At 41.5% G+C, this 27,104-nt stretch overlaps 1 protein-coding gene across 1 annotated transcript in view; it reads left to right on the top strand.

Annotated features, from left to right (window-relative positions):
- Positions 1-222: 222 nt before the first annotated feature.
- Positions 223-27,104, top strand: part of LOC102237800 (hemicentin-1) — a 61,415-nt gene continuing 34,533 nt past the window's right edge. Inside the window, exons 1-22 of the mRNA XM_014471725.2 lie at positions 223-2,177; positions 5,266-5,336; positions 5,622-5,780; positions 6,334-6,456; positions 11,562-11,733; positions 12,504-12,610; positions 12,702-12,822; positions 12,918-13,181; positions 13,273-13,417; positions 14,830-14,951; positions 15,205-15,477; positions 15,884-16,025; positions 17,452-17,579; positions 18,252-18,365; positions 18,452-18,610; positions 18,704-18,898; positions 20,255-20,350; positions 20,449-20,576; positions 20,682-20,826; positions 22,489-22,601; positions 23,697-23,856; positions 24,979-25,138. Of these exons, the coding sequence (XP_014327211.1) occupies positions 1,907-2,177; positions 5,266-5,336; positions 5,622-5,780; positions 6,334-6,456; positions 11,562-11,733; positions 12,504-12,610; positions 12,702-12,822; positions 12,918-13,181; positions 13,273-13,417; positions 14,830-14,951; positions 15,205-15,477; positions 15,884-16,025; positions 17,452-17,579; positions 18,252-18,365; positions 18,452-18,610; positions 18,704-18,898; positions 20,255-20,350; positions 20,449-20,576; positions 20,682-20,826; positions 22,489-22,601; positions 23,697-23,856; positions 24,979-25,138 (3,368 nt within the window). The 5' untranslated portion in view covers positions 223-1,906. The remainder of the gene's footprint in view (positions 2,178-5,265; positions 5,337-5,621; positions 5,781-6,333; positions 6,457-11,561; positions 11,734-12,503; positions 12,611-12,701; positions 12,823-12,917; positions 13,182-13,272; positions 13,418-14,829; positions 14,952-15,204; positions 15,478-15,883; positions 16,026-17,451; positions 17,580-18,251; positions 18,366-18,451; positions 18,611-18,703; positions 18,899-20,254; positions 20,351-20,448; positions 20,577-20,681; positions 20,827-22,488; positions 22,602-23,696; positions 23,857-24,978; positions 25,139-27,104) is intronic.

Raw genomic sequence — 27,104 nt, 5'->3', positions numbered from 1 at the left:
GAAAAGTAAAAAAAAAAAGATTCTTCCTTTTTTCCTGGAAATATATATATATATATATATAAAAAATCTTATTTTCAAGAGCTAAATATATAGTTGCACATTTACTGATGGATATACACAGTCATGTGAAAACAAATCAGCTAAATATTCAGCTCCTTATTTTTTTCCGGAAAACAAGTTGCTTTAAATAAATGTAAAGAACAAGATTATCTATGTCTAAAAATGTTTTCTAACAGTAAAAATGTTAGTTTAAGTCTAAGTCTAAAAGTCTAAGTCTAGTAAAAATGTTAGGACGCCCTAACATTAGTCTCGGCCAGTTTAAAGCGGTTCATTCCTGCTTCAGTTTTTGTTTTATTACAGATGGGCACATATGTCCTCTAGCATACATTTTGGTACATGTCAGAATGCAAGGTGGATTCTATGAGGGTGAGCTGGGCCAGTCCTGCTGCAGCAGATCATACCCAAGCCATAACACTTCCAGCCTCACAGTTGGCATTAGGTTATTTTTCTGCAATGTTGTATTTTTTTCTGGTGTCCAAATATACAGTTTTAGACTCCTCTAGGTCTGAAGAACATTTTTGTTTTAGCAGTCCTGGTCTTGTCCACATTCTCTAAAGGAAATGTTAGACTCCACCTACCTCTCTTTCTTATTGTGCAAAAGTGGCAGTTGTCGTTTTGGACACTTATGTTAACATCTCTCAGTCTGCTCATTGGAGGGAACTTACTGGGATGCTCTTGTGGAGTACTTCAACTTTTAAATCCCTTGTCATGCTTCAATTTTCTTTCTAAAGTCGTCAGACAGCTCTTTCAATCTCACTGGCTGCCAGTCTGAAGAACACCAACGTAAATGTCTGACTTTCAGACCCTCCTTCAAAATGTCTTTGTGGGATTCTTAGCCATTTTACGTGCAAATAAATGTGGAGGTGTCCAAAATTGGCATTTTATTGATGAAAATAAAAGGCATTTTCTTTAGTTTTTGCTGGAATTTCTTAATATTTGGCAATATATGTCCAGCCTGCAGAAAGTTCTTCTAATTATTTCCACTTCTTTATGTTTACATTTTAAATGTACTTATATAAATATCCATTCATTTATTATGTGAAGCACAAGACTATTGAACAGATTGTTTTGCTAATTTCTATTAGAACCACCACTGATTAGCTTGGTAAGTCCTGTCTATTTTTCTTACTAATTAAACTTTTATTTATGTATAAAAACACTGTCGTGATTAATAATCTAGTATTTCTACCTAGATGGAGATGGGAGGACCCTGATATTCCACTCGCCAAGAGGCTACTTCTCAGCGGGGACTACATATAAAATTAGACCGGTGTCAAGCTGAATATAAACCCCGGTTATTTTTAAAAAGGCGGCTGTTACTAAGACAATGTTGTCAACGAGTTCAATACACAGACTGCAGACCCACTCGCAATGCCCGGAAATCTGTTTAAAACCGTGTCACAAGGGGCCCCCACGCGATTCATGGAGCAAATCAAACTGAATGTTGGATTGTTTAAGCCAGTGGGGTCGTGTTACACACACGCGGAGAAAAAAAAAAAAAAAAAAAGCAGGTTGGGTCTTGCGAACTTTTTAATGCCATCTCCGCCCCCGGTTTGGAGCGTCAGAGCACCAGCTCTCCTAGGGTTCTCCAGCGCACAGCCAGTCCTCACGCTCCTCCAAACTTTACGCACGGATGTTCTGCTGTGGAAGTTGTTCAAACCCGATTTCGATGCGTTTCAGCGGAGCCGTGGTGTTCCAGAGAACTTTTCTATCTACCTGGAGCCGCCCCACGGCCATTTAAGTAGTTTTTCCCCCCTTCATGTGCTTTCTTCGCTTTATTTATTATTTTTATTCTGGTGGACAAATGCTGTAAATTTTGGAGGAATAATAATATATATTTTTAGAAATGTTCGGTTTCTTATTGAAGTGCCTTGTCTCGGCGCTCCTTGTCAGCGTGCACAGACTCTTGGCAGACTCCTTGGTACTCCCCCGGTTTGAGGAGGTAGATGAGCCCAGTGACAGCGCCTCGACGCTGGCCTTTGTGTTCGATGTTACCGGCTCGATGTACGACGATCTGAAGCAGGTGATTGAAGGGGCCTCACGGATCCTGGAAAAGACGCTCAGCCGCAGGACCAGACCAATCAAAAATTTTGTCCTGGTCCCCTTCCACGACCCAGGTACGGTCTAATCAGACACAAATCGGTTCCAGAAAGCTGCAAAGACTTCACATGTTTATTTCCTACAATGTCCCAACTAACAAGCCTTGCAAAAATATTAAAACCCATTCAACCTTTTAAGGTTCTGCTACAGCCAAGAACTTCAATGTATTTTGTTTAGATTTTATGTGACAGATAATTTGAATTTAAAGCGCAGTTATGTCTTCTTTCACCTGAACCTTTACATCATAACTTGTAATGTCGCCTATTCAAATTCAGCATCCTCAGAAAACATTTTGTTGAGCCACAATTTTGCAGATTTACTTGTTGTCTCTGCTTTGCACATCTAGAAAGTGAAACTTCTGCTTAACAACTTAAGCTCAGACAGATTAGATGGAAAGCATATGTGAACAGGAATTTCCAATCCCACAGATTCTTAACTAGACGTCTGGACCTTCACTGGGTAATTCCAACACATAAATATGGTTTGATCTAAGCCGTTTTATTGTAGCTCCGGCTGCGTGTTTAGAGTTGTCGTCTTAGAATGTGAACTCCTGCCCCTGTTGTAAATCTTTTGCAGCATCTGAGAGATTTTTCTACATCTTCTCATCAGCTCCAAAAAGTTTTGGCTTCCCCATAGGATGACGCTGCCACTGCTCTGCCCCATGAAGGCGAGTGCGTCCATGTAGCCACACTATGTGTGAACGGAGGCCAAAAAAGTTGAATTTTGTTCTCCTTTTCCTGCATTTTTGTTGTGTACCCTACATGGCTTGTGGCAAAGTTCATACATTTGTTTTATGCGTTTCTTCTTGGGGGACAACTAGCGGATGAACATCTAGCGGTTATTGTATCGACAGACTCTCACACCTGAGCCAAAGTTCTCTGCTGCTCCTCCAGACTCACCTTGCACCTCTCAGCTGTTTGTATTGGTTGATTCTTTTTATTTCCATAAAATTAATTAGGTGGATTGAACAGATCTTTTTATCGCTGACCTGTCTGATGGTTGCTCTATTTACTAAGCATCCTGAAGCCAGTTGGTTAGAGTCGATTGTATTAGTTAAAGGAGGCCAAATCTAAATACATGCAACACTTTTCAGATATTTATTTGCAAAGAACTTTACATGTTTGCACCACTTTGTGCTAGTATGTCAAAGTCATTTCCATTTTAAGCCACATCAAGTTCATGAAAGTCCTTAAAGGGCTGGTTGTGGTTGAATGTATTAATGAAACTATCTATTAAATGGTTAAAATATTAACTTTGTCATTGAGTATTTTTTAAATGTAAATAATATTGGACATCTTTAATGTTCAATTGTATAGTTCCGAATTGATGTAGTTTGGCACTTTACAAATAAGAAGACTCACTTGACAGATAAAGCAATATTGAGGCACAGAGCTGTTACCTTGAAGTTTTGTCAGTGTGGCTCTCTAGAGCCTTGAGGGCCAAGCGAATAGCTATGGTGGACCAGATTTGGCCCGCGGGCGTTGAGTTTGACACATGCGTTCTATCTCATAAAATCCCCATGAAATACATCGAAGTTTATGGCTACAATAGGTCAAAATGTAGAAAAGTTTAACAGTCACAAATACTTTGAAAGACACAATATAGTCAGTTTTGGCTCAAATTCTTCTACCACAATGTCAGCCAACTTAACATAGTAGAATACCTTAAATTTCCTGTTATCTAGTTGTTGCAGCATATTTAAAGCTTCAGACATGAAAAGTGTGAACTTTGTAGAGCAGCCTATATATTCAGAAGTAGGCAGCACATTAAAACCCCAACAAGCAAGGCGTGGAGCAGGAAAGCCGGAGTTCTGTAGAGTAACAGGTAAGCGTCTTCCCCTACCAGCATCTGTCCTCTTTTTGGAAAAGCTTCAGCTTGAAAATAAGAGTCCTCCAGTGGTGTTTGCGCTCTGATGAGAAGCATATGCCGACTGCTTGTGTGTAATTACCCCAGTCGCCCCCCGCACCCCCCTTCTTCTAAGCACACAAACATACATACACACACTTGCTAACCCCCAGTTACCCCCCTCCACACCAGTCTCCGGAAAACCCTCTCAGCTCCTGCCCCCCTCTCACTCCCCCTGCCCCCAGTTTAGCCAGCCTTGGGGAGAGCACATGGGGGTAGTGGGGGCTAACATCACACATGCTGTCTGTGTTTAATGTGCCCTGCCCTCGGGGACCTTGTAAACCTCCAAGATTGCAAAGAAGCGGCAGCGGCTGACAAACAAAGAGTCGTGACAGTGCTGTCAGTGTTTTACAGGCACCAACAAGGAAGGGGAGGAGGAGGAGGAAGAGTAAGGCAACATGAAAGGCAGCAATACTGAAAAAAAAGATTATTATCGAGTATGAAATATCATCAGCCTGACACATGTCTGCAAGCTCTGATTTTCATGTCAGAGTGGTTCTTTTTGATAGTTGGAATAACAATCGCAAGGCAGAACTCGCGAGGCTCCACCCTACCTGATGGGGGTCTTCTTTGTCAGAGAGGCAGCAGCGGTGTTCAATAGGGAGAACAATGTGTTCATTGTGTCACTGCTGATGTTTATTGCTTCACTGACTGACTGCAGAGATTGTCAAAGTGAGCATCAGGCTGTAACTGGCTTTTTGTCCATCATCTTGTGTCTGCCGCTCCTCCAGACCTTTGGGAAGTCGCTCGGATGAAAATGCTGACGGCGGCAGAAAGTGACTGCTCCGTCTTTGTCCATGAGGCTTTGGTCAGATTTCAGTGATTTGTTTAAGGGGAAAAAAATGAATAAACATATTAATTCTGTTAGTACATCAATCCTCTCCTGTGCCCAGTGTGCAAATTAGATCCATGCTCAGCACAACAGGCTTTAGGACATCATTTGGGTCCTTATTAATTAGGCTGCTGGTTATCTGATTTTGTCAATGATCTTAGCAGCTGAGCTAAATAAAGCGGAGTTAATCTTTATTATCACTGCAATATGAACATGCGAAGAGGCAAAACTGGAATCTGCTGAGAGGGGACAACTAAATATTTTCTTCTATTAATTGATATTGAGATGACTTTGTCTTTATCTCGAGTGTTCCATATTGTCAAAGATAAAGGTAAATCTCCTCTTGATGACCTTTTTCACCTTTGCAGATATCGGCCCTGTGTCCATCACCACCGACCCGAAGAAGTTCCAGCAGGATCTGCAAGAGTTGTTTGTCCAGGTGGGAAAGAAAACACACAAAGCAGTTGTATTCATTTAGCTCCTCTACACCAACCAAACAAAACAATCAGGTGGTTATGGCAAAGAGTAATATCAGGAAAAAGTGAAGATAAGATCAACAGTATTTATTTATTCCAAGAGGAAGTGCTGCTATGTTCATTGGTATAACGATTATAATGTGTACGTGTTACAAGATCTGACACGTTCATCCTGAAAGTCGGCAACAAAAGTCGGATTCTGACATTATTCTTCATGCAACATGAGTAAATGTGCTTCTGTCAAACAGGGTGGGGGCGACTGCCCTGAGATGAGCATAGGAGCTATAAAGAAGGCCTTGGAGGTTTCGCTGCCAGGATCCTTCATCTATGTTTTCACTGATGCCCGGGCCAAAGACTTCCGCCTGAAAAGAGACGTTCTGCGGCTGGTGCAGCTCCGTCAATCACAGGTACTAAGACTGAAAATTTGTTCTGCAATGTGCAGATTTAGAAGAGACATGTGTGTATCTTAAAAAAAAATAAAGATCTGGGTAATGAGAGATATGTGGTTTTCTTTTTCTTTCAAACGAAAACCTGAAAAGTGTGAGTCAAAACATGGCTGTTTCTGCCAGCTTTTCATATCTCTAGAGACAGAAACTTTAGCCCATTCTTCTTTGCAAAATAGCTCAACCTCATTGAGATCGGACAAAGAAATGTCTTGTGTTCAATAAGTTCTGCCACAGATTCTCTATTGGACTTCAGCCTGGACTTTGACTCAGTCATTCTAACCTCAAATTGATCTAAATCATTCACTGTTGGCTGAATTAATTCTTTTCATTAATTTCAACAAGCTTCATTTTCCCTGGAGAAGAAACTCATCAGAAATCAAATCACACCTAAGTAAAGGTTTCATCTACTTACATTTTAAAGGCTTATGTGTTTTTTTCCAGGGATTTCAGTTTATCTTTTATGATCTGCCACTTTAAAAAAAAAAAAACAACTCCTAACTTTCTGTGTCATCAGGTTGTATTTGTGTTGACCGGAGATTGTGGGGACCGCTCTCAGCCCGGTTACAGGGCGTACGAGGAGATCGCCGCCACCTCCTCAGGACAAATCTTTCACTTGGACAAGCAGCAGGTGAACGAGGTAAGACCGTGACAGAATGGACTCAAGCATCTAATTTTTTCTGTAAATGAATGAGTTGAAGCAACATTGAAGATCACGCATTCTGCAACATTTTGTTCGTCTTTATTCTATTCGTGGAAACATGTTGTCGCGTGCAATGATTTAGCATTACATTCCCTGCTCAGCTCATTAAAATAAGGACTTCATAAACAGAAATCGCTATCAGTTTCTCATTTATGTTTAACTGGTATCTCAATATTCAGCAGCAATAAACTCTCTTTGTCTCTGTCTGTAGAACTGTCTAGCTATAGATTTGTTCTCCACAAAGGAAATGAAGAGTAGAAGGTTACCAAGCACTTTCAGGTAGCTGTGCCCTTCATGCTTTATATAATCATAAAGTGACAGTTACCGTGAAAGGTAGGGTCAGGCTGAGGTCTTGCTGTCCATTTTAGATTAGAAAGACTTTTAAGAGTATTGGTGTGCTGATTTAATGGGGATATATTGCAGTAGAGAGCTGTCCAGTGGTTATGTGAAACACAGTGGAAGTGAATGGAAGTAGCTGAAAGAGAAAGTCAGTCTTCTTTTCTCCTCAGAGTTTGAGTATAGTGCAGTAATGTAGGTGTAAAATGTTAATCAGAGGACACTGTCTGTCACCCCATTCATTCTCTGTCACTTAGTTGTTTGGTTTTATAAAGTCTCTTCAAGCTGTGGGGTGTTTGTAGGGAAAGTCAGAATACTGATAATTTCTTTTTAATTAGCTCAGACACTGAGAAAAAAAGCTTTTGCTGCAGCTAATTATTGAGGGAAAACATGCTGGGGGAGGTTTGGAGAGATCATTCTGTTAATCATAGCTAAATTTTTGGAAAAGGTAACGCTGCTTCCGCCATCATTTCGGTGTTGTCCATATGAGATCACACATCCATTCAACACATTCCAATTAGAATGACTTGTTTTGACCAAGAAAACAGCCTGTCTCCTGTTTGCAGCAGACAGTGGTGCTCTGCAGTTCCAGGTGACATGTTGTCATTCACTTACGGTTGCCATATTCTGTTTTAGGGACGCGTGGCTCCAAATTCTCTTTTTTTGTGTCAGGCAAATGTGTACATATCCACTTTAATTATATTTTGGGAATAAAACTAACAGAGGAATGTTCAGAAGTGAAGCCAGTATAGCCTCAAGCTGCTTAGGAACATTTCCTGTAGCCCATTTTGGTTTTAATAAAACCAAAAAGAAGCAATAAAACTAGTTCGTTTTTGTTAGCTTTATTGTGAACCCATAAAAAATGGAAACCTAATATTTTTGCCTGCATTTTCTTTTTGTTGAACAAAATGTGTCAGCTTAAATGTAATGCAATCTTGCCATCTGGTAGTTACACGGCTATTCATAGCTGCATCAATTTTCACCAGGGTTGTCCAAGGTTTCCATGCTGTTTTATTTACTTCCCGGTCTGGAGAAGAGCAGCAGCAGCAGAACAGGCACAGAGCCTATCAGACTGCTACAACAGCAATTTCATTCAGTCTAATCAAACGATATTAAAACTTCCAGTTCATACAATATAAAAGGGATTCTTTTATATCGGAAGGAGCTTGTAACAGAAGCCACCCCCCGACCCCCTGACCCTCCCTGTTCTCTGGGGCCAAAAACAACTGGGGCTCACGTCCCAGTCAGACGTAAAAGAAGCCAGAGTTTCCTCTGGAAGAGACACTGGTATCCTGGATGTCAACACAGGAGATGGCTGGGCAGCGCTGTGCTGGAGCCAGAGGTTCTGGATACTGGTGGCCCACTGAACCTGTGAACTCTCCAGTGTTTGTGTGTGTGTGCGTGTGCATGTGTGGGTCTGCTTCCTGTCAGCTCCTGCTTGTATGTATAGCATACATTTGCCTGCGTGTGGGGCAGCTCGTTTCATTATCACACCATAATCCTGCCAGCTGTTTAAAGAGAGCCTGATTGTGAGTTTTTTGTGATGGGAGTATTAGGAGGGTGGGTCCAATCTCATTCTAACACCCCGCCTCCAGACGGCTAACTTTTGACTGTTGCAAGTATTGAAGCAGATCTTCGGTGTATGGTTACACGCTTGCGTGTACTTGTTTTATTTTCTTGAATCCGTTTTGATTACACTTCTTGTGTGGCACGCATTTTTAGAAAATGTTGCAAATCTTTTAATCCCTAAAAACCTCAAAAGTGCTACCATCCTGACCAAAACATTCTCCCTTAATAACATTTTAATAATGTGCACACAAATGACAGATATAGAGTCCTTTTTTTTTCTGTGTGCAGAGAGGAAGTTAATACAGAGCACTTATGTTACTCTCTAATCCCAGGATACGCTCTGTAATGGTTTTGCTCGTTCCAGCGCAGCTGCTTAGTGGCATTGACTCAGTGTCCTCACACTACAGCTCCCTCTACTCTCGATATAACACAGCCTTTATGTTTGATTGGTTGGGATCTGAGAGAGAATGTACATACGGGGAGAAAAAGCTCATATTGCTATGATGGAGTGTGAGATGTACATTTTATAATACTCTTGAAAATTCTGTTTATACACAAAGGCTTTGACTGTTAATTGATTATTTCCGGGCTTCCAGGTAACTAAAACTGAACATTTCAATACATTTTATTTAGATTTTATGTAATAGTCAACAGAAACTAGTGCATAATTATAAGGAAAAGAAAAGCATTACATAGTTTTCATGTGTCTTTACAAATAAATCTCTGCAAGGTGTGTTATCCATATATATTCAATCTCCTTCTCTCTGAAGCCACTAAACTGATCCTTAGCTAAGTAAAGAATCCAGATAATTTAATTAAGAAAACCAAAGAATACAGCAGACATGTCAGAGAATGTTCTGGAGAAGCTGAAAGCAGGGTTAGATGATTCTAAAAAATCCAAAACTTGTCATGGAGTAACTTATTAAGACATAGGGAACCACTCAAACTCCTAGACGCATGGTAAATCTGGAGGAGCTGCAGAGATCCACAGCTAGGATAGAATAATCTGTTAATAGTACCACCAAAAAAAAAAAAGATGTAGACTCTTCAAATCTTGACTGAATGGAAGGAAACTACAAATACATATTTAAACACAAGAAAATAATGATTGGCATTAAAATAGCCAATGATTTGCCATCAAATCAGCAATCAAGTGGTCGGATTTGATTTCATTAACAAGATTTGGTTGATGGATTTGTGTTTTTCCAAGGAGAAAGGTGCGCATATTTGCGTGTACTGTTGCCCTTCTGGTTTCCTCATCATGTGGATTCAGTAGTGAGTCAAGGGGGTGGTAATGGTTCTCATGCATAAAATGAAATGTAGGTAACATCCACTCTTAAGTCTGAGCTGTCTCTCTCTAGCAGTCTCTGCGTATCGAGGCCCCCACCGGGAAAGGAGCAGGGGCTCCATCTGGTGCGGCCCACTCTTATTTGTAGCGGGACATTTCACAGCAAATGTCTGCGGTTGCGGTGTTTAAACCTGGGTAAAGACTAAACTGACCCCTGCCCACCGGGACGTCTGGAGTCAGGCTTCCTAACCGCAGCGTGGATACATATTTTTTTCTCATATGTGGATGAGTCAGGGTGGTGGGGGCAATCCAGCAGAACTGCAGCATGTGCTTACCTCTCCTTCCCTGACTCATCTGTTGAGCTGCTTTGACTAACAGAGGGGAGTCCTTCCTGTAGGCCCGCTCATCTGAGACTCGCGGGATGAGGTTACGCAGGACATGTGATCTTTTGCCTTCCCGGCGTTTGAGACGGGGAGAGGCCGCGGAGCCCCACCGTGGCCTGGACAGCGAGTCGTCCCATCTCTGGGCTTCTCTTCCTTTTATCCAAGCCCTGAGCAGATTAAAACCGACTCCTCCCTACGGTCTTGACTTGAACCAGGAGCGGTCGCCGTCCGTCCTGAGGCAGATGTAGGACTCTCGGTTTGCAGTTTCCTGCTCTGCTGGCGATGACTGCACATGTGGCAGTCATTACAGCTGTTTCCCGTTTTCAAAGAGAGACCAGCTGCTGTCAGCAGTCAATTGAAACGACATAGAGGAGAAAAAAAAATAAAGTAGAGATTTGATGATTGCATTTAAAAATTTGTTCTAATCTTCTGTTGGTTTTAAACTTCCTAAAAGATATTTCTGGAAATAACGTGGCTTTCGACATAAAAACATGCCTGCGAGGTTAAAATAAACACCAGACATTAGTTGCTTGTTAAGCTTTCAGAAGATGGAAGAGTTTTGGTCTGTTGTGGCCAATGAAAGGAGACACTGGGAAATGTCTCTGGCTTCTGTTTTCATTTCTGGGGAAAACAAGAAGAAAACTGGGAAAATTTGGGAAGCAATACCATCACAATTACTACACATAGAGAGTAAAACAGCTGTCAAAATTGAAAGTCTATAATGTCAGATGTGTCTCCTGAGAGCTGCTGAGTGACTTGATATGCTGAGTAATTACTGCTTTTACCATTAGGTACAATCAACCTGTCCGTGGTCATTTCAGTTTTTGGATAATTTTCACTCTGCGCGTTGGGATGACTAAGTGAGCCGAGTGTGTCACCACCTGACTGAATCTTTCCCTTTAAATTTAATGGATTCCCTGGAAAAGTGGGGGGAAAAGTGGGTTACAGTCACCTCTGTTTCTGTTATCTTTAGTCAGGTTGTTCCAAGGAAAAACAATTAAAAAAATCATTTCAATATGCAAGTTTGGTTCTAAAACACAGCCAGCACTGCCACCCCCAGATCCAGCTATGCTTTTCTATTCCGAGCAGGAAGCTGTGATTCATTGAAGCCGGAGAAAGACTACTGTCTGAAAAACTTCCACTGTGAGAGACGCTCTTCTGGGAATATATGCTTGAGAGTGCAGAAAACTGTATGTTATCAGTTTGACAGCTGAGACGTTTCACTTGTCGTTTGTTTAGGCAAAAACCTCTCTTTGGAATACTTTAGCGATGAAAGCAAAGTCTAAAGACAAAGAGCAGGGAAGGGACGGCGTGCCAGGAAAAGTCCTTCCGGTTCCTGCGCTGTGTATTCTAAGTTAAGAAGGGAGACCTTTGGTTAGCTGGATGATGAGCATCTCTCTTTGCACTTAAGGGTTTTTTTTGTTGTTGTTTTTGGTCGTAATATTCTGTTTTTCCTCTCCTGTCAGGTTTTAAAGTGGGTGGAAGAGACGGTTCAGGCCATGAAAGTCCACCTGCTGTCCTCTAACCACGACAGTGCCCAGGAAAACAAGTGGGAAGTGCCCTTTGACCCCAGTCTCAGGGAGGTCACCGTCTCACTCAGCGGACCGGCGCCACAAATCGAGCTCAGCGACCCCTATGGTTGTTACACAGTTTGCTTCCTCCCATCTTTTCTTGTGCGTTCACAGAATCATGAGTGACTCTTAAAATTTCAATACACATTTTCCTGTGGCTTAATATTGACAATGGCGTAAAAATGCAAGTTTGCATTCTAAGACAAACTTGAAACATTCATTTTTTAAAGAACACTTAACTGGAAGAAAAATAATAAATAAAAAAGAAATAACAACCGCCCACAAGCGAAACCATGAATTACGTGGATTACGAAGTCTCTGTAAACAAAATCGCCTTTCAAAAAAAATTAATAATCAGAATGAAAATTACTGAGTTAATTTGATATGTTATCAATTGATTGTTTATTTTGAATGTCTTAATCTCAGCGCCTCACAAAGTACTGTTCAATCCATCTTCCAAAAATGAAACAATCCTATCAAGACATGTTCATTCCTTCACCTACATGCCAGGAAAGATGATCAATAATCAGAAACCAGCCAAAAAAACAATGGTCACTCTTTAGAGGAGCTGCAAAGATCCACAACTAAAACTGAGAGAGGAAAATATTAGATGTGCATTCCACAAAAATGGCTTTTATTAAAGAGTGGGAAGAGGACACCATTGTTGAAGTAAGCCAGAAGAAGCCTAGTTTGTAGTTTGCCTTAAGCCATGTAGGGGACACAGCATACTTTTGGAAGAAGATCCTCTTGTTAGATGAGCTTAAAACATAACTTTTTGGCCTGTATTCAGACGCTACGTTTGGCAGAATAATCTCTGTTTTTGCTTCTTTCCCCAAGGGCGAGTTGTTGGTGTTGAGCAGGGACTTAAGGAACTGTTGAATATTCCCAACTCGGCTCGTGTCATCAACCTGAAGTTTCCCAAACCCGGATTCTGGAAACTCAAGGTACTTTGTCTTGAGAAAAGTGGATACAACATTTATTCTTTGGTTTCTTCGAGAGTTAGCTAACTAAACTCTGCCATATTACTTTTTAAAGGTGAGCTGCAGTGGGCGCCATACTCTGAGGGTCACAGGGGTCAGCAGTCTAGATTTCCGGGCTGGCTTTTCGACTTTGCCTGTCTCAGAGTTCAACCACACCAGAGAGAGACCAATCAAAGGTGCTGACAGACTTCTATTAGCGTTTACATTTTTATCTAAAGGAGAAAGTGTGTTGAAGATAATTGCCACCTGATATTTCCTTCTCCCCCCCCAGGACTTCCAGCTCATGTCATGCTAAAATGTACCGGCCTGAAGCCGCCGGGTTACCTGAGCCAGGTGGAGCTCATGTCTGCCTCGGGACGCTCCTTACGCACCATCCCCGTATCTCTGCCCTCTGACCTCGGCCAACAAGGGTTATGGACTCTCCCGGATTTCCGCACCCCACCGCAGAGCTTCTTCATCAAGGCAACGGGCAATGACGAATCCGGCTTCCGCTTCCAGAGACTGTCAAGTGTTTCCTACACCAACATCATTCCAGGCAAGGCCACAATCAGCAATCTTTCACCAAAGTCAACACTTCATCCATCTGTCCTGTGACCTTTTAACCTTTTGTTTCCTCCTTCCTGTAGATCCCCCAGCTGTGAGAATGCCTGATGTGGTAAGGGGCGTTTACATGCAGCCTGCCACCATTGGCTGTTCAGTGCAGAGTGACATTCCCTTCAGGCTGAGATTCACCAGAAGTGGGATCACACTGGGAGAGGAGAAGCATTTTCAGTGAGTCCCCCTGACCCCTTCCACCTTGTTTTTCTGATGCTTTTTTGCAGAGTTTGGTCTAACTTTCAGTCAGGTTCCTTCAGACGCGGCGCCTTCAAGCACGCATGACCCCTTTCGTTGCTAATTAAGTTGCTCCCTACTATCCCCGGTGAGCACAGCTGCAAGGCATTTGAATTGCCTGACTCTTGCATTTTATTGGCTCATCTGTCAAGAATCAAGCCTACACAGCCCCTTTTTTGTGTTTTGGAGAACATTACATATTCGATTGTGTCATCATAAAAAAATAAAAGCTTCTATTTTTTTCTGTCTGTTGATTATCGGCTTTAAATTACATTTATAAAGTATTTGTACATTTATTACATTTGAGTATTTTGGTGAAAATATATCTGGATTATCCACAGATGAGAGCCTGCGGCTTAAAATCTAGTTTCACTTGACGTAGACTCACTCTCCACAGACTCAACTCAGACTTCACCTTCATGGTCAATTTTTATCTCATGCAATCAAACATAAGCCAGTAAGCGTAAATCATGTGAGTAAGGTTCATGCTTTCAGCTAAGTTATGGAGTTGTAGAAAAATCTAATGCCATAGTACATCTGTAGTTGTATGTGACATCTTTGTGAAATAATAAACCGCAGTTTCCAGGTTTTCTGGTTTTTTTTTTTTTTTTTTTTGGGTGGTTCGAAACCATTTTTTAAACGAAGCTAGTGGGAAGTAAACAAAAATCTAACCTGTGTGCCACATGTTGCCTGATCCGTGGCAGCTCGCATGCTTTTCTTCCTTACTGCCAAGGGCGCCGACAGAAACGGCAGGATGCTTCCAATTTATCAAAACAAAATTGCTCTCATGGTCAGTAAACACCATGGAAATCTTAAAACTTAATTCGTTTTTGGACGAATGGACGAACAAATAGGCCCATTAATGCCACTGGTAGAGTCTGTCCTCTAAGACATATTTATTCATATTTGCTACATAGTGAAGAAGTGAGGCAATTTATAGGCAGTAACGATGTCAATACAAAGGTACTTATACTTCTTTAAATAACGCACTTCCTCTATGATTTATTCAGAAACTCAACATCAACAGATCTCAACTTATTTTTAACCTATATTGTCCTGAAAAAGTATTTGCTCCTTACAACTTACCTCTGTTTTTGCTGGGGTTTTTTTTGTCAACCTTAAATAGTTTCAAATTAATTTCCTGAATAATTCACAGCAATATGTTTGTATGTTGAACTGAATGTTTTGGAAAAGTAAAAAACAAATATATTAATGTCTTAAAATGTGCATAATCTTAATGGCTGGAATTCTCTTCCGATGTGATAAATCTTAAGCTAAATCACTGGAAACTTGAGCCTTGACTTGGAAAAAAGTAATGACTTGTTAACCTAGCACCTGCGTTTTTATATTAGGAATTCTGCTGTAGCATCTTGGGAGATTGGACATGCATCCGGTGAGGATGAAGGCACGTACGAGTGTGTAGCACAGAGCAGCGCAGGACAAGGACGGGCTTTAACGCAGCTCACCATTCAAGGTATGTGACACACAAATGAGTTTAAGTTCTGGAGTTTAGCATGCATCACTGTCTTTCTTTACTAAGCTTTGAAAAAAGATCCAAGATTTATTTTTTATTTTTTTATGAAATCCTTGCTTTATGTCTAAAACAGCTCCCAGATGCTGAGCATGCCAGCACAAACATTTGCTCTAAAAGGTAAACTATTTCTGCTCCGTTTGTCCACCGCTGATAATTCTGCTTTTATGTTTTGGTTGCATTCCCACAAACACAGAGCCTCCTCCGTTCTTGAGGCCCGCAGTGAACGTGACTTCCTCTGTGGGAGGTGTGGCCGTGCTGTCTTGTCAGGTGGACGGCCGCATGCGTCACAACCTGACGTGGCATCGAGCTGGCCGCGCCATCCACGCCCGAGGGGGCCGGGTGAAGCTGCTGGCCGACTCGTCGCTGCAAATCAGTGGAGTTCGGCCGCAGGATGCTGGGGCGTACCGGTGCGAGGCCACCAACGCCCACGGATACAGCGAGATCAGAGTGTGGCTTCTTGTTCCAGGTACGGAAGGAAGATACCCTGTGGATCATCTGCTTAAGCACTTAACATGCCGGGGCCTCATGGCTCCTCTCAGGCTCCCGTCATCTGGTTTCCATTACTCCCCTAACCTCCTCGCAGTCAGAGTGAACTACTTCCTTAACACACACACAAAAAAATAGAGCTCATCAGCCAAACTTGATGTTAAGAGAAAAATGTGTTTTTCATTGCGGACATGCCCCTCAGTAAGCATCGAAAACAGACAAATAAATGTGAAACTTGTTCATGGTCATGATGTCAGACGTTTATTCACTTTGAGTTTACGGTTGTTAATCTTCTGATCGGAAGTAATAAATGACATCATGCTTCCTCGACAATGCACTGACTCATCGCTGTTTCTCTGTTTGCTTGTGTTTGACTTTGATTGCAGAGGCTCCTTCTGTGGAAGTTCGCCCCCAGACCCAAACGTTCTCCCGAGGGGATGAGATCCGCTTCGTCTGCTCGGCGTCCGGCTCCCCCCCTCCTCAGATCTCCTGGAGCCATGGAAACATGCCCCTAGCTGATCAGCCGAGGTAAGGGAACGCTAAGCCAACAGAACTGTGGAGTGTAAACATCATCGACTTTTACAATGCCTTCCCAAAAAATGTGGTCTAAATTTTTCCAACCTTTTTTGAGTTTTGTCACTTTACAAATACAAAGTTCATTGTACTTAATTTGGATTTCATTCATTTGGAACAAAAAATTTACGTTTGCTCTTCCCTTTTTTATATTTATAAATATCTCTCCTCTGAAAAGGGTGGCGTGAGCATGTTTCTGGCCCTCCTGTACTCTGATACCCCTAAATGAAATCGACTGCTATCAGTTGTCTTTTGAAATCACCTAACTACAGGAAGAAAGCCCCAGAGGTTTGCTAGGCAACATTAGGCAACAAACAGCATCACGAAGACAAAGGAACAGGAAGTTGTGGGGAAGTTTAAAGCAGGGTTAAATCTTAAAACAATATCCTAAGCACCGTTTAGTCCATTGTTCATTGAAAGAGTATGACGCAGCAGTAAACCTACATGGCTATCCACCTAAATCTGACAAGCTGGACATGGAGAGCATTAATTAGGAACTAAGCCAAGAGGCCCCTGGTAACTCAAAAGGCAAAGATCAACACCTCAAGTGGGACAGTGTTCAGACAGGACAACTCTAGAGTCAGCAGTTATGTCAGAGTGGGGACAAGAAAGTCATTATTGAAGGGAAGCAATAATAATTCTCATTAGCAGTTTACCACAAGCCACTTTGACGGCTCAGCAACATTTAAGGAGGCACTCTGGTCAGATGAGGCCAAAGATTTGACCAACATGCAAAACTCTACGTTTGGCCAAAACTAACACTGGGTATTACTTCCCACTGTTACACATGGTGGCGGCGGCATTATTATGCGTCGTTGCTTTTCCTTAGCAAGGACAAGTGAGCAGGTCAGAGTTGGTGGGAAGCGGGATGCAGCTGAACACAGGAAAATCCTGGTTTAAATAGTGCTAGCATAGCAGGGCAGCAACCCTAAACAAACAGCCAGAGCTATGTAAAATAGTTTGGCTCAAAGCAGAATTGTGCATTAGAACGGTCCAGTCAAAAAATCCTTAAAGAAGGCTAAGACATTCCCTAAAGATTTGCCACTGTATCAGCAAAAAGGGGTTGTGTATCATTTTCCTTCTAATTCAAAACTATGTGCTACTCAATGTTAGTCTGGCACATAGAAATCCAATGAAAAAATTGAGATTTGTGATCTTAGCATGACTAAGTGTGAAAAAGTTCAAGGGTTACAAATACCGATGAAAATCACTGTACAGTAGCACAGGGTTCAAACTATTAAACCAACTTGTGTGAAAGTTTTTTTTTTAAACTGTTGGTATATATCTGAACTTTCCATGTATATAAAAAAATCCCCTTTAGAAAGAGGACTACACTGGAATATGTCAAATAATATAATTTTGTGTCATTTGTGTAACACAGGTTCAGTCTAAAGAAAGATGGAGTTCTGACCATTCGGGGAACCCTTCCAGAGGACGCCGGGGACTACACATGTCAGGCGACCAACGAGGCTGGAAGCGCCTCTCAGTCTGCGTCACTAACGTATGCAGGTAATCTTCGCAGATGTCTGCTGCAGGTTACCGTTGTGCTGTAAAAACTGTTGCGAGTGTGGCCACATCCTGTCTCTGCCACACACAGTCAGATATTTCTCGCCTGGTTCTGTGAGTCCTGACAGTGGTGGAGCCGTAGTGTCAGTTGGAGCTGTCAGCCCGTCCTTGACGAAAACGCTAACAATGATCGAGAGTGGCAGCCTCCTCCCTAAGGCAACCCCGGTGTTATAAACCCGCCGAGTCTGAATGTCACGTTTAACAACACTGATCTGTCAAATCAGACGTTTGCATGTAAGATATGTACAGTGCCTTGCAAAAGTATTTATTCTTCTGGAGCCTCTTTTGTTTTCAAGTTTTCCCACATTTTCTGGTGGACTCAGGTCTTGACTTTGGATAGGATATTTCAACACATGAATGCACTTTGGTCATAAATCCTTCTAATATGTTACTGAAAGCCAAACCATGCAGATTTATGTTAGCAAAATAAAAATCGAAAGTTGTCCATTTCATTTCTTCTATTTCAAAGGAACTCCAATAAAACATAATAAAATAGATTTTTTTGTGAGGAGAGGAGAAAAAAGCTTAAGCAGTGTGAAATACTTTTGCAAGGTGTTGTATCTATCTTTGTATTTTTGCTGTAATATTAAAATTTTTTGATATATTTCCCCCCAGAGGTGCCAAGATTAACAGTTACTCAGCAAGTCGTGCTAGTATCTGTCGGCAGTGATGCAACTTTGGAGTGCCAAGCCACAGGCGTCCCTCCTCCCCTCGTCCGCTGGTTCAAAGGTAAGGTGAAGACAAACGGTTCGTTCTTTACCACGGGTGTAGGGATATTTTGGTTGAAAAAGCAGCTATTTTGTTTGTGTTTCCAGGTGAGCTCGAGGTGGGATCTGCTCCTTTCGTAGAGCAGGATGTGCACAGCGGGACCTTACAGATTCGAGGTGTGCAGGAAGTCGATGCTGGTCATTATAACTGTGTGGCCAGCAGCTCTGCTGGAACCTCCACTGGCACTGTTAGTCTAGAGGTTGGAGGTAAGACCGCAATTTACTGCTTTGCTTAAAGATTGTGTTGCTCTCGAGCCCAAACAAAGGGAAAGTCATCTTGTGCCACGTCCACCTCCACAGTGGGCCCATTGTTTTCCGAGGCACCGGCCGACATGAGCGCTAACGTGGGGGAGAACATCACCCTTCCCTGCATCGCCCGAGGTTTCCCACAGCCGACAGTGAGCTGGCGCAGGAAGGACGGCAAACAGATTCTCGCAAGAACGGGCAGCGGCAGCAGGACAATGCAGACTGAGAGTGGCCATCTTTCAATTCAAAGTGAGTGAGCTTCGGTTCCGCAGGGGCTAATACTAGTTTACTTGCACTGACCCAAATGAGTTACCATGGAGAAGGTGCCAGAACCACATAAAAATGGCTCCCAAGCATCCATCTGGATAAAAGCTCCATATTTTCAGTCACTCTTCTTGACTTAATTTTTTATGTTGTGTAACACCTTGTTAAGATTAAATAAACACACAGTTGAAAACAAATACTTACATCATACTTAAAAAAAAAGAAATATATATATATATACTGTATATACAGCATATACTGTATATATATATTTTTTCCTTACTGCTTGATATTAAATCAGATTAAACCACTGTTTTGGAGTCCCATGTACACCCAAGCTTTAACATCCTGAGTAATCTCTTTAGCTGTTGTGTTTCACGTCATACTTTCTCTTCACAATACTGTCTTTTTTTCTTTTTTCTTTGAGGAGAGAAGCGGTTCCTCCCGCAGCAAAACATCCACATAGTTTGATGTTCCCACCATCACAGCTGGCTCTTTTAATCTTCCCCCTTCCCTCTTTTCCTCAGAAAAAATTCTGAATTATTATCAAACGTTTGCTAAACCGCAGCTTATTTATCTGGGCTTTCACACATTTTATATCACATATTAATACAGTGTGTAAACTTGTAAATTTAAAGAAATCGTTATGGTAATTCTAACTGACTTAATACCAAAATTGTTTATTTGATTTAATGTCAGACAATAAAAGAAGGATGTATTTATATTGTGTATGCAGCTATTTTGTTTCCTGAATTTTTGGCCTTGTATTCACTGTTGATTACTATTGTCCTTAATATTGTAATATAATATAATATTGCTAAAGAGAAATGGTTACATTTGTATGGACTGCTCCTGTCACTGCAGAAGCTCCTGTCTGACCTATTCAGTCTGTTAAAATTTTTACCTGTTCGGTTTAAAACAGCAAATAATCCACCTTCTTCAATCCCCAACATCCACCTTTTGTTTTTACTTTCATGCTCTTTGTCCTGACTTTCAGTGTCACTAATGCTTGTCATTACCTGCTGTAGCCATCAGCTGGCTAGCTAACACAAGAGTTTAATTATAGGTCAATTTTACCACATGTAATGTCCAGGGAATTCACCAAGGAGGGGAAGTGTGTGTCAGCTGGCTGGCAGCTGAGCTAAAACCATTAATCCCCCCTTTTTTCTATTTTTAAACCAGTAATTACAGGGCAATAATAACACTGGTTATTGAGGAGAGGTCTTACGAGCTGTAGCTCCTAAGACTTGATGTTCTACATAAAGAGAATATTCAGAGTGAGTGTCAATATATTCCCGTGCCACATGTGATCTGTTTCTAAAGGCGTGTGTTTGACTGTAGGTGTGTGGCTGCATGACGAAGGCGTATACATATGTGAAGCCAAGAACCAGTTCGGGACCATTAAAGCTGAGGCCAGAGTTAGTGTCACTGGACTGGGTAGGCTTTCGGCAACAATAACACCAATCCAACAAGTCTCATTTTCACACTTTCTGGCTCTATTTATCGTTGTTGTTTTTAACTTTCTTTTCCTTCAGAGCCTCCTGTCTTAGCCCAAGCTCCACCAGTCATCACCATAGGCGCTGGCCAGTCCCTTAGTATCCCTTGCATGTTGCTGGATGGAATACCGCTTCCAGAAAGACATTGGTCCAGTAATGGAAAACCTGTATGCCTAACTGGAATTAAATATATTTGTTCCAATATTTCTCTTAATTTTTTTTAAGCGCGTGTTTGTTTTGCTTTCTTTTTGTTTTTGTTATTGCTTAAACAGGTCCAAGCGAATGGGAGAATGTTCGTAAGGAGTGATGGCAGTTTGTACATTGAAAGAACCCTCCCAGAAGACGGTGCGACTTACGTTTGCACTGCAGTGAATGTAGCGGGCTCCACGAACATTACAGTCAGCTTGGAGGTGCAAGGTAGGAATCTAATGAAAGAGGGAGCAGCTTAGAAAGCTTAGTCACTCTAGTAGAAGTAGGCAAAGGAAGAATTTCTACCATGTAGGCGTGTTTCAACTACGACACTCTGTACCCTTAAACCCCAGAACTTAATTTCCTGGAACTTTGTCAATTATCTGTGTGTGTGTCCACTTTATCCAAATCCATGTGTTTTTTTCTTTGACCTTCAAATCTTCCTTCTGCAGGAAGGATTTTTTTTTGTTAGTGGTCATGGTGTAACAGCTGAAGAAAGTTAGAATGTGTAGATGGATTGAACTCTACATCAAATGCTCCAGTCATAACTTAGGAGTTTGCATCAGAGAGGAAATGCATTCTAGTTGTAAAAACTGTGATTTTCAGTAGAAAAAGTATAACAAAGGATTCTGCCACTGACACTTTATGGATATTACAACTCATATAGAGTCACTCTTAACTTTATTAGAACAAACTTTAAATTACTTTCACAGTGTTTGTATGATCAGAGCAAAAAATAAAACAAAAAACAAAACGAGGAGAGCTCTAGTCAGGATTACAACCCAGTGGTCCACAGGTGTAACGTGATTATTTCACTGTGGTTATGCTCTAAAAGGGAGTTAAAATAATAAAGCAAAAACAGTCATTCTGCGACAACAAAATAAACACAGTAAAATATATAAATAATTCAGACTGTGAAGGGTAAAGGAGGAATGCTCCTATCAGAGAGCTGAAATCAGAAGTAATTGCTTTATGTATTATTTTCACCTGGACAAGTAGACTTTAATAATGGATATAAGAGTAAGCACTTTTTGTAATATATTGATATTTATTAGGTATTGATGCTGGTTGTAGTTAGTGGTTTTACTAATACCCACCAGCTCATGTAAAGTTGCTACATTACGTCTTGGTTACCAATAAACAACAGAAGCATCCACATCAGTGTCGCTCCTTCATGTAAAGTATTAGACAATAACCTGAATATATTACACTTTTTTACACTATAAAATTTAAAATGAGTGAATTGGTTTAAAGTCTTCGCGAACACAAATACCAAATAATCTTGTTTCAAAGCTTAAAAGTCCCAGAAACCTTTGACTGTCAACAAGCTTTAACTGGGAGAGATGAGAGAAATAACTCAGTTGCCACAGTTACCACAGGTAGTTAATTGAGTTAGCCAAAGTTTGAGGTCAACAACTGAAAGTTTTCAATCTGCCTCGCCCTCATGTTCACACTTCCTGCTTAGCTAACAGGGTAAAATCTTCTAGTTTCATGTTAATGTTTGATGGATCGCAGTAAGACTGGTTTAATTTACCATCTAATTATGCCCTGCAAAGCTTCTTTGCTTGGTTTTCCGTTTACAGTTTCTCTCTGCCGGACACTGCCGGGTTCGAAAATGTGCCGACTCAGCGCTGAGCACGAAATATGTTGATGATTCAACCACCTGCTCTAATCACAGAGAGGGGATTCATTTACTGCGTGCTTTGATGAGCAGACCATTTTGTTCGTAGGCCTGTATTGACAGACAGGGCAGATTATAATTTGTCATCAGTTTGTAATTAAGGCATACCTCAAATGCTACCCACACCGGCAGACTCGGTGCAGTGGTAGTGCTATGGACAGGTTCTTCATGGTCAGACAGCTTTGTTTTACCACCCTCTTCCTCCACAGTGCCCCCTGAGATCAGAGCCGGTCCATACCAGTACATAGCCAACGAGGGTGTAGCCATAACTCTGGCATGTGAGGCCAGCGGAGTTCCCAAACCAGTTGTTGTCTGGTCCAAGGTACGTTAACCCACACGCAGTCCAAATCCACTTCACCGACTGATTATATATTCATGCATTCCTGTTCTTCTCTTATTATTAAAGAACTAATGGAATATTTATTCTGTTTAACTCCAACATCCTTAATAATGCACAAATAAATAAATACGGAGGCTTCTGAAGTGCAAGTAGATTGTCGAGTGGCCATTATAATTTACACAACTACTGTAATTTATTGTGATTACATTAACATAAACCCTGCTTTTTACACTTTCCTTTTTTTGATCTAGTGCTTCCTTTTGTCTGTCAGAATATTCTTAACACCAACAACAATAGTTTGTGCTGCAATCAAGCCTTGATTATCCTTCTGAAAAAAGAGGCTGTAACCATGGCAACTATGCCCTGTTGTTACTGGGCTGTGGAAAATAACTCAGGATTTTATAGTACCTTAGAAATCTATTTAAAACCTCTCGTGTGTAGGTTCTTCACATCTTGAGAGGAAAACCCAAAACATTTTGTGCATCCAGGCAGAAGCAGATTGCTTTTTTTCACTGAGGATGCAAAACATGAACATTAAAGTAGCCAGTACTGCCCAACTTCTCTGCCTGCTTTACCAGTGATGTGTTTGATTAATCAGTGAATAATTTCTCTACAAGTGTAGGTTGACCCACATGGTGACACATTTTAATTTACACAATGACTTAGCAATTCAAGACAGAAAAAAACCGAGATTATTATTTCTAGAAGACTTGTCAGCTCATATTATATCTTCTTAACTACTGAGGTAAGGTCAGCAATCTTCTTTTTCTACATACTTAACTGAATCTCCTGTTTTGTTTTCAGACTTCAGCTCTTACATAAATAACTTTTCTTCAGATAAAAGCAAATCAGCAAAAGGTTGTTTTTTTTAATGTTCAAAGCAAGCACTTTCACAGTTGCCTACTTTCCTCTCTGTGCATTTTGCAAATAGAGAGCATTTCAACGGGTGGTCTGTAATTACGTTTGACATCAAAGGCTGTCGCGCAAGCCTTGAACCGAGCACAATGTCTCTGCGCTGGTGTGGCTCTAACTTTTACCGTGAACTGTGTCCTGGTGTTGCACCTGCCTTTCTTCTAGGGAAGGCGGCCTCTACCCAGAGACGGCCCCTCTCTACAGCCTGACTCTGACGGATACCTCCACATACCCCACCCAGCGTCCGATGATGCAGGCATCTACATCTGCACTGCCACCAGTCCAGTGGGCTATGCTAGCCGGGAGATCCAGCTCAGTATCAACAGTAAGAGAAAATAACATGACAGCAAAGTCCTAGGCAAACATTCACTTGCAAGCATTCACATACCTTGAAATGTTTCACAGGTTGTCGCAAACTTATTTTGTGCAAATTGTGAAAGACAGGGATAAAAACTGCCTGCAAAATTTGATCTCCTTTTAATTAAGACCAACTATTTACTGTAATAGCTGCCAGTCTTTTTGTGTCCACAGATTCTCAATTAAATATTGACCTGATATTGACCTACGCCATTTTAAAACATGAATATGTTAAATCGTTCCATTACATCTCTGGCTATATGTTTAGGATTGTTTCGCAATCTCAAAATTGGATTGTTATTGTATTTAGCTCTACCTACCTCTTCATCAGCTTAGGCTAGCTTCCATTTGAATATGGAAAAAATGTATTCCCACAGCATGATGGTGCCACCCTTAATGTTTTTTTGTTTTTTTTACATATAGACTAATGAGGTCGACTTTGAATTCATCTGACCCTCACATTTGGAAGCATCTTCTTCCAAATGTGTATCGTGTTGTTGCCTACCTGACCTGCGGCAAAGTCGAAACAAGATTTCTTATCTTCTTGTGACTTTCCGTAAATATGTTTCTTCCATTGCTCCTCCGCAGTTGGCCTCTTGGCATCTTTTTCTGTTGAATGCTCTCCTTGCCTGGCCAGGCAGTTTAGGAAGACAGTAATGTCTTGGTAGGATCACGGCTGTACTTTGTGTTCTGTGTCCTTTATGAGATGGGATACTGATTTATATCCTACCTCTGGTTTAAACTTTTCTTACACACATGTGAGGCCCTCACAGAACATCTGAATTTATGCTTAGATTAAAATACACACACATGGACTTTCTTTTGGAGGCACCTGGTTGCCTGGTTGTATTTAGATGGATCAGAGTAAAGGGGGCTGAATACAGATACACACACCACAGTTTATCACATAATTTCAATAAAAATACATTTAGTTTGTGGTTGTAGCCAAACATAGCGTGAAACAGTCAGCTGCTGGAGTATTTTAGGTGCATTCGGCCTAGAATGCACCTAAAAGAAAAGAAAAGACTAGAAAAGACAAAAGACCTAGAATGACTTTGCCATAACTCGTTCTTCCATTATATTTTTTAAGGTCTGCCAAAGATTATGGGCGTGAGTGGCCATGACAACATCGTTAGGATGGCGGCGGAGGTGGGGACTGAGGTGGTTCTCCCCTGTGAGGCCCAGGGAAGTCCTTCCCCATTAGTCAAATGGAGCCGCAACGGGCATCCCATCCCCCCCGTCACAGCTGGGTAAGAACATGGTTTCTGTGGTCATCAATATGCAGTTATATTACACTTAACGGGAAAGTGACACATACTTCCCACCTTTGTACTTCTATTAGCCTTACCAACATGTCAGACAGTTAGTAATACAAGGGCATTTTGCTGACGGGAAGCATTCATTTGAAAGTACTGCTGATTTATTTATTTTTGTTATTTTCTCTTGATGATGCCTTGAAAGTGGAATAAGGCAGAGATAGTGACAGCCCACTGAAAGCTGTGTGTGTGCGCAGGCCTCACCCATAGTCCGAGCTGAAGAGGAACATCTGGTGGAATCTGGCCTGGTACCTTATTTTTATGTGTGGTCACCCCTAGGTGCCGACAGGCTGACAGATCGGAGCAACATATTGGATACATCATAGACAAAATCTCATAATCAGACAGCCTGCGGCGCATGTCGTCTGGTTATGAGATATGGGTTGGGTAGGATAGATAGGAGAAGGACAGGGGCTCCGGGGCGGAGACTCGTGGTGACTCAATTACTATAAGACTTGTGCGAGCTGGATGTGAAGGAAATAGTGGGGGTGGAATGCCAGGAAGCTGGGGGGGGATATGAACTGACAGAAAAAGAGATTCAAGCATACCATCTGCCTGATCCTTGGATTCCCAGAAGTGTTTGAGCTGTAAAACAACATGCTGACTCTTTACAAGTTCTGTCTGATGAGAATAACACATCTGTGAGAACAACCCCCACACCCTACCGTTTGCATATGTGGGACCTGTGGAAACAAGCGAGCCGTGTAAAGATTTGTTCTTTGCAGCAACACTTTGAGACTCAGGGGAAATGACCAGAGGGTGCTGATCGTAGCGTAAATGAGTGGGGGTGAATTTTCTCCCATATATACTTATTAGCCTTTCATCTGATCAAATTGAGCTTGTGCTATTTTACAAAGGAAAAAAAAGTGGTCTCTAGGTGTGCAAAGCCGGTAGAGACATACACAAAAAGACCTGCAGCTGTACCTGAAGCGAGAGGTTGTTCTGCAAAGCATTGACTCAAAGGGGCAGGATAAAAATGCATTCCAAATGTTTCAGGTTTAAAAAAAAAAGGAAATATGTAAACTTTTCAGTTCACTTCACAATTATAAACAACTTTGTTTTGGTTTATTTCAATCTCATAAAATCTCCATAAGATACCGTAGCAAGAAGGTCCTGGGTTCAAATCCCATCCTGGTGGTGGGCTTTCTGCATGGCGTTTGCGTGTTCATGCTTGGGTTCTCTCTGGGTACTCCAACTTCCTGAGACAATCCAAAGTCATGACTGCTCGGTTATTTCTCTGAATTTGGTGTGATTGTGTGTGCATGATCCTGTGTGTCTCTATGTTACTCTGTGATGGAGTGGCGACTCTTCCAAAGTGAACCCTGCCTCTCGCGCAATGCCTGCTGGAGATAGCCCCCCCTCTGCAGGGATAAGTGAGTTTAGATAATGGATGTGAGTGGGTGCTGGAACTTGACACAATGTAGAAACATTAAAGGAGTACGAATACTTTTCTAATCCACTACTTGTTCATTTTCCACCCAGTGCTGATAAGACAGATTTGTCCCAGTTAGTTTCTAAACCAGACGCTGGTGATTTGACAGCAGTGTGGAGAGTGATGAATGAGTGAGAGAGATGGTTCAACTCCTCTGTGCGCTGCAGTCTGAGCAGGGACTGACTGGGCAGCCAGTTGGTTCTAATTGTAGATATTCTGGGTTTTTAAAAAAAAAATTTTTTACAGTGGTTGGGGAGGAGGGATGGGGTGGTGGTGGAGGTATTACAGCATATGGCTGCTAAAATAGAGAGCTCTTTGTTCTTACAGACGAGTCTCCCCTTTCATGAACATGTTATTGTTAGAATTCGGTTGCTTGGCAGACAGAGTTATCTCAGATAAATTGCAGAGGTGTGTTTACTTTTAGTTATACAGCTGCACAGCTTCTGATGTAATTTATATTATCACAAA

The sequence above is a fragment of the Xiphophorus maculatus genome, chromosome 12 (assembly GCF_002775205.1).
Source record: "Xiphophorus maculatus strain JP 163 A chromosome 12, X_maculatus-5.0-male, whole genome shotgun sequence".
NCBI lineage: Eukaryota > Metazoa > Chordata > Actinopteri > Cyprinodontiformes > Poeciliidae > Xiphophorus > Xiphophorus maculatus.
Note: the sequence above shows the minus strand (reverse complement) of the source record. Positions and strands in the feature narration are given on the sequence as shown.